This window comes from Malaya genurostris, chromosome 2 (genome assembly GCF_030247185.1).
Source record: "Malaya genurostris strain Urasoe2022 chromosome 2, Malgen_1.1, whole genome shotgun sequence".
Lineage (NCBI taxonomy): Eukaryota > Metazoa > Arthropoda > Insecta > Diptera > Culicidae > Malaya > Malaya genurostris.
In genome coordinates, this window is record NC_080571.1 from 285,788,493 (window position 1) to 285,799,982 (window position 11,490).

At 37.9% G+C, this 11,490-nt stretch overlaps 1 protein-coding gene and 1 long non-coding RNA gene across 2 annotated transcripts; one reads left to right on the plus strand and one right to left on the minus strand.

Moving 5' to 3' along the window:
* The first annotated feature begins 380 nt into the window (after window positions 1-380).
* On the plus strand, window positions 381-1,315 carry LOC131427146 (uncharacterized). The gene is made up of 3 exons (XR_009229242.1): window positions 381-715; window positions 793-958; window positions 1,019-1,315. It is a non-coding gene; the product is annotated as an uncharacterized LOC131427146 (long non-coding RNA).
* A 2,733-nt stretch (window positions 1,316-4,048) lies between these two features.
* On the minus strand, window positions 4,049-5,663 carry LOC131430420 (heterochromatin protein 1-like). Its single transcript, XM_058595408.1, has 2 exons — window positions 5,175-5,663; window positions 4,049-5,104 (listed from the first exon to the last, which is right to left on the minus strand). Exons 1-2 carry the CDS (start codon window positions 5,488-5,490, stop codon window positions 4,380-4,382), a joined length of 1,041 nt encoding a protein of 346 aa, XP_058451391.1. The 5' UTR covers window positions 5,491-5,663; the 3' UTR covers window positions 4,049-4,379.
* Window positions 5,664-11,490: the final 5,827 nt, after the last annotated feature.

Consider the following 11,490-nt stretch of genomic DNA (forward strand, 5'->3'; position numbering starts at 1 on the left):
CGCAGATCAAAGGAATTGATTACGGTGAAACTTATTCGCCCGTGGTCAGATATGCTACAGCCCACATTATCGAAATTACGGAATGAGCAATGAATTCTTACTCGACTGCATGATTTTTTAGTGCTCGATCGGTTCAGTGCTAGAATTTTCGCCTGAGCTGGCTGCTCGATCAACCTGATTGACAGTGACATTATAAATGTCATTGAATATTCGCTCATTTTATGAATGTGTTAGTGTAAAATTTAGGCGACTCAAGCCATTTCCCCAATAAATTCGCCCGTCGTGCAAATCGGGCGGGCGAGTTGCATTTGCGTTTCAAAAATTTTGACGTTTACATTGTACCTCGTTAGAGCAAAAGAGAAAGAGTAATTTGTTTTTGCGTTGGTATATATTCGAAAAATTCTCTCTCTTCCGCGTTTGACTAAATTTTTCACATCATCTGTTATTTTCATCGTTACCATACCAGCGCATTGGAAGCATTCGCTGTTATTGATTGTAAAGAAGTCCAGAAGTAACAATAAACTCTAAGTTCTGTGTGTGTTGTCTCGAATTCTGAGGAATTCGCTCCCATCAGCGAAGAGTGGTGGATTTGTAGCAGCGAGCCGTTAACTATTGGAGAGGTGCAATTAAAGTTGCAACAGTGAACCAGCATTTACAATCTAAAAATCCGATGATTGGATTGAATTGGAATGTTATCATGATGTACTCTGATCGGGTAAGAAAACGTTCATAAAATTGCTTATTTTATGGTGGTGTTGAATTTAAAATCATAAATCTTTATATGTCTATCAGATTTTATTCGAAACGCCGCAACGAGCTGGTTTCGAAGTTGTTTCTAGAAAATTGGACGCCACCAAAAGGAATGCTCGATAAATCACAAGCACCAACCAATATACAATTTCTTTCACCCCCGATGAGTGAATTAAACCCTAATATTGTAATAGTGGACTCCTCTTGGGTAAGAAAGCGTATAGTGAATTGATTACTATTTGAGCGTTGCATTTACAATAAATTTTAGATTTACAAGCGTTTTGACGTCGCATCGATGCCATCTAGTCAAACGAATGGTTTCAAACTATTATATCCGTTCATCCAATCTTGCAAAAACTGGCAGTCACCGAAGGGATGCTTGTGATTTCCATTTCCATGCTTGATTATCATCAAGTATCATCGGGATCAGCATTGATCTTTGTTAACTAAATTTAATACTGAATTTATAATATTTATACATAGTTAAAAAATATGTAACAATTAGTAATGTTATTAAAATATTTAATTAAAATGTCTCATGAAAACATTAATAAAAAGTAGCTAAATAGTATCAAAACATATTTTTATTATTTTATTCAAAATGTAAAATAAAAATCTAAAAACAATAAAAAGAAGAGCCGAAATAAGGAGCACGACGATTGGCCGACGCTCAATAGTCCTATATCGGGCTTACGTCAGCCCAATGCGTAGATGCGTTTCGCTTGTTCGAAGGTTGACGCGGTTGATGCAAATGGTGCAAAATTGTCCGATGACGGGCCGATTGAAGCGCTACGATCGGCCCTATATCGTGCTCAATCGGTCCGATAATCGGACCGATGATCGGACTTATGCGGGTCTACAAATTTCACTGGGTCACTACACTCCAGCTAGAGGAATGGATGATGCTGATTAAGGTAGGCCGTTTTGTTAATTTCCAGCGAATTTCAACAGTTTATGTTGGAATTCTAAGAAAAACTGGTTATTTACTAATTCTGTATATCCGAAAAACATGAAGATTTAAATTTTTATATTCAGTTATATAATGTTTTCGTTTAAAAATAAACTGAAAATTAGCACGAAAACGTGCAAAATCGGGAAAGAAGAAGAAGAAGACGAAATGACATTTGAGTCCGCATCTTCTCACTCGATTCCGAATGAATTCCGAATCAACCGGTTGTAGGCGAAATTCATTCGGAATCGGTTGTTGCACTGGAGTTGGAATTGATTCGGAATTCCACATGATTTCCACATGGAATTCCAAATGAAAATTTCTCGCCGATTCGGAATTGATTCGGAATCCATTCGGATCTGATAATGTGGGAGTTCGCTATCTTATGGCAGTAGCAGCGAAGCTTGGTTTGCAGATTCATCAACTTGACGCAGTCACAGCTTTTCTTCAAGGCGATTTGGATAATGAAGAAACTTACATGGAGCCACCAGATGGGTTCAATACTGATGTAGGCAAAGTCTGTCGTCTTAAGAAAGCTCTGTACGGACTGAAGCAAGCAAGCCGAGTTTGGAGCACGAAACTTGATGCGGTGCTTAGAAATATTGGTCTACGTAGATCAAAGCTGGATACCTGCGTATAATTCCTAATTGAAGATAGCAAAATACTCATCGTAGCTGTATATGTGGATGATCTTCTAGTGTTTTCAAATGACTTTGAAATTGTAACAGCCCTGAAGCAGCAATTGATGGCCAAATTCCAGATGAAAAACTTAGGCTATGCGGAACAAATCCTTGGAATGCGTTTAACACAAACCAAAGGAATGGTCATGCTAGATCAAGAGCGATACATTGACAAGTTGCTGGAGCGGTTTAGAATGACTGACTGTAACCCTGTTTCAACACCTCTGGCAGCAGTGGGCTGTTCGGCACGAACAAAACACATCATAACCCTGTTTCAACACCTCTGCGACATCATTCCATCAAAGAACAAGTGGAAAAGAAATCTGTAAAGCTATGCTATGTTCCTTTGAATCAACAACTTGCCGATATCTTGACGAAACCAGTTCCTTTTTCAAAACTCAAGGATGCTAGAAGGTCCCTTGGAATACTCGAAAATCAAAGTTAAGGGGTAATGTTGAACTCAGTAACCTTTGATTATGTATGAAGTAAATTCCAATATATTATACCATTATAACCAGACGTCTTTTCTATTCTATCAGATCTATATCCAAAGAAGTGTCCGGTTTAACCCCGCAGTGTCTGAAATGTTGTATTTTGGGCTTTCGAAATATTCGAAAAAAATGAGAAACAAATGGTTGAAGGTTATAGCTACACAATGGTATAGATAACATGAGCAAAAACTTAATTGTTATGAATGCTTTTTCGATTTCAAAAAAAAATCCGGCCTAGCCTCGCTCTCCCCTACACAGGAAAATAATAAATTTGAAATAGACATCAATTGAATAAAAATTTAATTGAAAACCATCATCGTTGTTCAAGTTAATTATAATGCCTTGAATTTTCAATGAATTATACAACATATTTAAATTTACGCTTAGTTTTACATTTACAGTATATTGAAAAGGAAAGACCTGAAGAGTAACTTTATATTCAATTTCCTGCTTCAAATATGGGCATGAAAATAGATGTGAATATTTTTATCTGTGTACATTGATTTGATCAACCGTAATCGACCGCTTTTCGGAATGCGGGCGGAAGTTTCATAGAAGATATGAATGATGAGAAAAAAACGAGTTTCGTAGTTGAAATCTCTGCATCCTTCCCGAAAATAACTCATTCCGATTATCGATCACGATTCGCTGGATGGATTGTAGTCATATTCCAGCTGGCAAATTTAGGCTGTAATTATTCTGCAGTTAAGTTGTAACGATATTACCTATGCGACGTTTTATCCCTTTTTTCCTACAGTAGCTCTCAATAAGCTTACCGAAAACTATTGTTTCTAAAGATTGACCCTCAGAGGGTTATTGTCATTTTGATTGATGTTCATTATTTGTTTGATTGTAGCATTTCTTGCTTCTTTCTCTTCTCGACACTTTTCTTGTTTCTTGCTTTACTCAAGGTCAGACATCCGCTATCCGCTTCCACTTGAGAGTATCTTCAATCCACGCTTTGGTGCAAGCCGTGGGAAAAGCGGACAGATAAATATCACTTGCAGCAGACATGGAAACATTAATTGATGATCGAAGCTCTGGGAACAACTTCATTGCAACTGTCGCATATTCGGTATGTCACGGATGAGAAAATTTTCCAAGTAACAATTTACATTGCAGAGAATTGCATAGGCTCGAGAGAACAGCGACACTGTCGGTTAGTAAAATACTTCGTGGTCATTTAGTAGGATACAGTTTATTACAGTTATAGTTCTTATAACTATTACAAGTTATTTCTACGCCAAATATATGTTTGAATTTCTCTTAGGTTTTATTTTAATTTCCTGTTATATTTATGGATCCATTTTCTTGCTACCCATAAAGAATATTCGTCAATGACGAAAACGAAGATGTAGACTTCGCATGAAACATAAAACAAAAGATTTCTCATCAATGGTTCAGGAGGTAAGCTCGTTGCTTCATCCTTTCTAGGTTGACTCTAAGTCAGTAAAATGTAGTTGTTTGAATCCTGGTGCGGCGTCCGAAATGGCATGACGAACACTCAATTTACTCCCCGTCATAATAGGTGACTCTAATCTTGGCGGCATTACGGCGAGAAGTTTTGCGACCTCCCAATGCTAGCGACAGTCTCTCGGTCGGTTTCCGAGTTACTCGCAGTTCCTTCACACTGACACTCTTCGATTTGTCGATCTTCTCGTTTAACTTCTCAATCAAATGAGGACAGTTGAGATTATCGGCAGGTTCCCAAGTGTCATCCTTCGATGTAAATCCTTTCCATCTGACCAAATATTCCCTTGTGCCATCGCGCTTGAAGTGGACGTCAATAATTTTCTCAACCTCATACTCGGTTCCATCGTCCTCTTCCTCATCGTCCTGATCGTTATCATCGTCCTTAGCAGCTTTCGCGGGCTTTTTGGGTGTTTCCTTTTTAGCTCCCTTCTTCGGTCCCGGGCCCTTTTTTGCTTTATTTGCTGACGCAGCCTCCTCCTTCTCCAGCTTTGCCTTATACTTTTTGATGATATCCGGACATGAGAGAGTATCCTCCGACTCCCAGGTATCGTCATCTTTGCCAAAATTCTTCCAACGTATGCGATATACCATTTTACCGCCACGTTCCTTACGATGATCGACAATATCTTGAACTTCATATTCTTCATCTTCCTTTTCATCGTCGCCTTCCTCTTCCTTTTGAACGACTTCCTTTGCTTTTTTTCCTGCCTTCGCCTTGGCCGGTTTTTTGGCCGCCTTAGCCGCTTTCTTCTCTTTTTTACCTGTAAGAAACAAAATTTACTCAGATAAAAATAAAATTTCAAAATGCCTAGGCTCTACACTCAAACATACCTCCGGCTTCCTTCTTGGATTTTTTTACCAATGGTTCGGATTCCTCGTCCTCATCCTTATCGTCTTCCTCTTCATCCGCATCTTTACCGTTCTCACCCTTGGTATCGTCACCGTTCTCCGCCTTATCGCCTGTTTCGGCATCTTCAAAGTCGTCATCGGAAACGGATGCCTTTTTCGAATCACCATTTTCTTTGCCGCTTTCATTCTCAACCTCGCGATCATTGCCCTCTTTTTCCTCGTGATCGGCCGGCGATGCTTCTCTTGCTTCGTTGTCGCCATTCTCGGCATTTTTGCGCTTTAAATTTTCCTTTCTCATTCTGTTAGTGGTTGCACAAACACTGTTTTTCACCGTTTACCCCTTTGAACGATAAATGCAATGCAAACGAAAACTCCAACCTTATTGCGAAAACTATGCTTGAATTGATCCGGAGCGTCGCCTCGCCTGTATTTTCTACACTGTTTATACGACTCGGTTGAAAATTCAAGAGAGAGAGATGCGAGCGAGACAAACAAGGCACGAGAAAAATGATCAGACCGGTTCAGGGCAATGCACACTATAAGAAAACTGTCATTCAAAAAAGAAACACCCGGTGAAATTTGTCGAGCATCATTGCAATTCGTATCATCCGTTGTAGAGTGCCTATAACCAGAGTAACGACGTCTCATCCGTAATGTTAGCAACAAACCAAATTGTTTAATCCACAATGTTGGCAGTTTCTTTAGCTTTGTATTGTATTTGACAGGTCGTTTGCTCGTTTGGAACAAAGCTGTCATTCCAAACGAACAGTTGTCGTCACTCTGGTTATAGTCACTCCAATCCGACATTCTCGGGCCAAAGTCGACCGGTTAGCGTGCTATAAAACGTCGGACAACCGTACACTCAGAAAAATGTTATGGTACCAGTTACTCACCCTTATTCTGCATTCGCGACTACGAAATTGAGTTTGACAGCCTATGTGTGTGAAGTGGAAGTAAACAAGCAGAAGCAAAAGGTGATAAATTTTCAAACGTACCGCTTTCTTAGATTTTAGTTTGGATGTTTGAATGGTAAATACCAGTGTTTGCTAAAATCTTTGAAGATACTAATTCAGTTAATGAATATAAAATAATCGCTTTGAGCGATGTCTATTTTCTCGTGTAAAATACAAGTGATTCCATTAAAACTGCATGTTTTCTACTTGTGGTGGGCTTTTTTTTGTAGAAGTGTTCTCTTTAAATGTGAAAATAATGCATTTTTCAATTCATCTTTAGGGGCCTTCGAAATGTGATACGTGCACTGTGTTGATGAACTTTTCGGATGTTTTTCAACTACGCTGCCGGAGGAAACCGTTCGAATGTTGGAATAGATGAGATCTACAATGATGGATTTGGCTTATTTTCAACTCATCTACAGTCATCTTCTTCAACTGTTAAGCCGCACGCAATAAAAGTTTGCACTAGAAGTGGCCTTTCTGTATGGTTATTTTCATGTACTTACAAAGCCAGTAAATGAAAATGCAAACATGAAATGGCTGTTTTGAATCATTTATATGGATTTGTTTTTTTTTAACATCCGTATTAGAGATTACAAAATTATTGCGTTTGATTTTTTACAGAAAATCGACTTTAAAGAACGATTAACATCCAACGCGATTACACGAACGGCGTTTGGATATTCCGAACCTATAACTTTTTGAGGATATTTGGCATTGCAGAAGAAGTCCTCAAAATTACTCGTTTAGTTGCATGGTTCATATCTGGGAAAAGAAAACTAACTACAGTTGTCTGAATTTGAACTAGAATAATATTTGAAACTTACTTGGGGAAACGAAATTTATTTTCGTTGGCTCGATTCTGAATCGTTGAATCTATGTTATGCATCGTTTATTTAACATGTTTAGAAATGATTGAATCGATATACCCGGTCGATACCTTATTTTAGCAATCTGGAACATAACATACAATTTGGCTCAACAATTTACATTTGTTGTTGTTCTCATCAGCATAACAAACACTGTCAGGGAATATTTTTGCAAGTCCATTCGAGCAACTTTTCAGATGCATGATGCATACTCAGAGAAAAAATTTCTTTAATAATTATCAATTACCTCCTTCTGTATTGTAATGCACTGGTTTGCCGCATTAGAATAACTAATAATAGTTGTTTTATCACAAAAATTCAAATATTGTCTTACCTATGCAGATTACTAGTGCCGGAAAAAGAATTTTTTCCGCTATATGCCGACGAAATATCAGCTACGATACACCGCACAATATGTTCTAATAACTAAATAGTAATCATTTAAGCTTTTTCATATTTAAACGAACAAAACATCAAATGAGAAAACCGAGAATAAACTAATTTTACTTGAGTGAAAAAATACCCTGATTTGTTTACATTCACTTCACACACAGATTAAACTTTCATAGATAGGTCGCGAATAACGACGTATTGATTTTTCGATCGAACGTGGTTCGATCGAATCCTAGCTACCTTTGATTTTGCTAGCATTATTAGGAATACAAATGAAATACGATCGTAAAATCGGTGCGACGTTATTCAGAATAAGGGCGACTATATCAGGGATCATTTTGACCATGCGAGTATAGTGGTTTTCAACCGACAATTCAATCAGATGATTTCAACAATGGTCAAGTTCATTTTTACTATATAAGGCTTTGCCTCTTGAGCAGTAATATTGAACAGTATATTGTCTGAATAACTATTACGAATATGATGGTTAGCGTAACCACGATTGCATATTTTTACATTATTCTTTTTGTTATAACCAGAGCCATGGTATTTTTGACTTTTCACTTCTAGTTATTTCGGAACTCAAAATAATAGCATTTAATATTGTCGAATCACAATATTAAATGTCAGCAAAATATGCGCAAAAGTTAAATGAATTTAAAATTCTACTAAGTACTAGAAAAATAAGAAAATTTGTTAATGATGTGTTTAATTTTCGAATCAAATTTTATACTATTGCACATGTTGAAGTAACGTGTTAGTGCTTACGTGGACGCATCGGAGTGACATCGAGCATCGTAGTAGTCATGTTGAGGTGTGGGTCGGAACGGACCGTCGTACCGCTACTGATTCCACTGCTTATGTTTTCCCAGTTCACATAGCAAGCTTCCAGCGGGAATGGCGGATTGACTCAGGGCCCTTATCAGGAAGGAATCCTCATGCTGCGATGGCAGGTGCATCGAGTCGTAGTCGGATACGGTGCGTTTTCACATCCGCTGGTCGACATAAGCCGTCTAGAACTGGGAAATGTCGATTCAGCTCATGTGGTGACATCAGTTCAATGCTGCATCACTCATTACGCCGTTGTCTGTTGAAAGGTTGATGATTGACGTAGAAGCATAACTGGTTGCAGTTACTGATCCAGGAATCTGGATCACTATCCGGTGAAGTATTTCCCGGAACAAGAAATAGCCTCTAGAACGATATCAACAGCCGAGTCAAGAAGTAAACCTCAACACCATGTTAGATTACCGCACTGAGATATTTTGCTACTTCTCCCGTCATAAAGAGCTGTTGTTCCCTCGCGACCTATAATTGACTAATTTTTCGCATACAAGACGTCCATTTACATAACGATTCGACTTGACTAAAAACAAGTTGAAAAGTTCAATTTCAACGACGGAAACGAGTATGAGTATAAAACTTACATTAATTACCTTCAAGACCAATGTAAATGAAAAATTATGCACAATCACAAAATACAAAAACTTTGCATCCATCACTCCAGTTATGTTATACACGTACGAAATTTTCAGCCATACTGAAACTTGTTTATGCCAATGAAAAAATAGATGCGTTTATTGACAATTTGTATAGCCAGCCTCAATAAAATACATAGTCGGTTGAAAAACACTATACGATCATGTAGTTATCACATGGATTCTGTTCATATGAACAATATTAATAGTGTTTTCAACTTTCACAATCTTCTAGCCAACTATATATGAACACATGGTAGCATTGGTACATTGTAAAGAAGAACAACTGACATGGTAGCAATAACTACTTCGCTTCTCAAATTTATCATGAGCGATTTCACCTTCCTAGTGATGGTTATTTTATCTATTTGTTCTTAGTTTTGAGATGACAACCATTGTTAGAATGACCATACCAGAAAAGTCATAAATACAAATAGTCTTTTCAAGTTATACAATACAATACAGATAGTGAATAATCTCATATCATGGTCTTTGTTACTATTTAAGCATATAGTTGAAATAACCATGACAAACAGATTACGGCTACTATAGTATTTTTCTCAGTGTACTCTGTTTCCTATCTTCGTAATTTTTCCACCTCCCTGCTATGGAAGTTGGTTCCTGAAACCAACGTATTTTGCTTTGGTGGCGTTGTTTTCAACAATAGGTTAAGCCACGTTTAGAAAGTTTTGATGCGCGCAATCAAAATTTTCAAACCGGAGCAAAGAAATTAAAAGTCGAAAAGTTTTCTATCGGTAACCGTTGGGTAATATTATGTAAGACAATAATACATTGTAAAAAAAGTGTTTAGTGGCACTTATGTCGTATCACAGTAGTCATCTAATTAAATTCTTATTTTGGGTATTACTTGACTTTCAATCAGCGAATTGTGAACTCACTAAAGAAAAGTTCACTACTGATTTTTTGCAAGCGCGATTCTCACTGAAACTGCTCTCACATGTCTCAAAATCAGTAGTGAAAAGCTCACTAGCGAACATGCCTCTCGATGATGTCTAAGAAAAACGTTCGCACATTGAATCTAATATTAATGAGATTTTAATTTCAAACAATAATTTACAAAAACTGCAAAATTCTCGAAGCATTGAGACCCGTAACTTGAGCTAGGGAATAAAAGCTCGAGTTGTTCTCTGTGAATGTTTTCTAACGATTAGCAAGCGCCTGCTGTTAATATCGAAGAAAACATACGTTTTATAAGGATTCGTTTTAGCAAAATCCACTGGTATCGAATCTTTTACCAAACGTAGTTGACTTCCAACTACATTTATTTCTTTCGGTCTGAAGTGCCTCTCACAAATTCTTCGATTTGAAACATTCTGTATTTTTTGGCCCACAAATATTTGAATGGCGACTAACCATTTTTCCAACTCGCTTTTATCAGAAGGAAACCTAGCGAAATTTATGATATTATCACTAATTTTCCTTCAGACACCATTGCTAGCAGAAATGATTTGCTTAGAATTACCTGTGACTGAAAACGCTATCTTTTGACTTAGGCTTCGAAAAATTTGCATAGCAACTGACAATAACACATTTCATTTCACTGTCACTTTCAGCAATACTTTTAAATCACTAGTATTCAATACCCAAATCACTGAAAACTTAGTTTTATCATTCTTTCACTGAAAATTCAAGCAAGAGGAAACAAAATCCGTGCACATCCGATATTACAGCATCCAAAAATTAATACAATCAAACCACACTGTCATTCAGTAATAGCCGTTCAACCGAGAAGGTTGTGTATAGAAGCGTACAGTTTAATAACGCTGGTTGGTTTACACGCGTTAAATACGACAACGGTTGAACTACAGGTAGAAACCTGTTGGCAGCAGCCGTTAAAACGTATAGTCGTGCTGCATAAGAGAGCCCTAGTGCTGGGCCAAGCTGGTAAAGGAAACAACAAAGGGCGTTTCCCAAACTCTACCCAGGCCGCAATATACAGCCACAAGTGCTGAGCAGGAGAGTGCAAAGGCACATCGAAGAGGAAGAGTGCAAAGGCACATAGAAGCAGGAGAGTGCAAAGGCACACAGGTGCGAAGGCACTTCGGTGCAGAAGCATATCGGTGCGGAGCACTAGGAAGAAGGAGACAAGACAACTCGGTCTTTCCACTGCCATACAACACGCAGGTATACACCGGTGACCTGCGCTGGTTACAGCTGGCGAAGACGAAAGCAAATTGGAATTCGAGTGGTGCTGGATGTCAGGTAGCAGTAGCATCACATCATATTCTATCGCTACAGTGAGCTTCAGCATTGTATCAACGTCCAGATACATCCAACAAGAACATCTAGAGCAACGAGGATCTACACGGCAGTGCAACGGAGATAGACAACAATTTCAAGGTAGAAGTTTATTCTTTTCCTTTTGATTGAGTACTGTGTAGTGTTGGTTTCAAATTTTATTTTAAAGTTTAGTTAAAAATTTTAATGTAATGGATGAATCCATGGACGTAAATCCTAGCATGAATCCGATACCCCCACGAACGAAAAAATATCAGGAGAGCTCTTCTGGGCCTTGGATAGTCTTTTTTAGACGTATATCAAAGCCATTAAACATTTTTCAAATTAATAAAGGTTTGACATCACG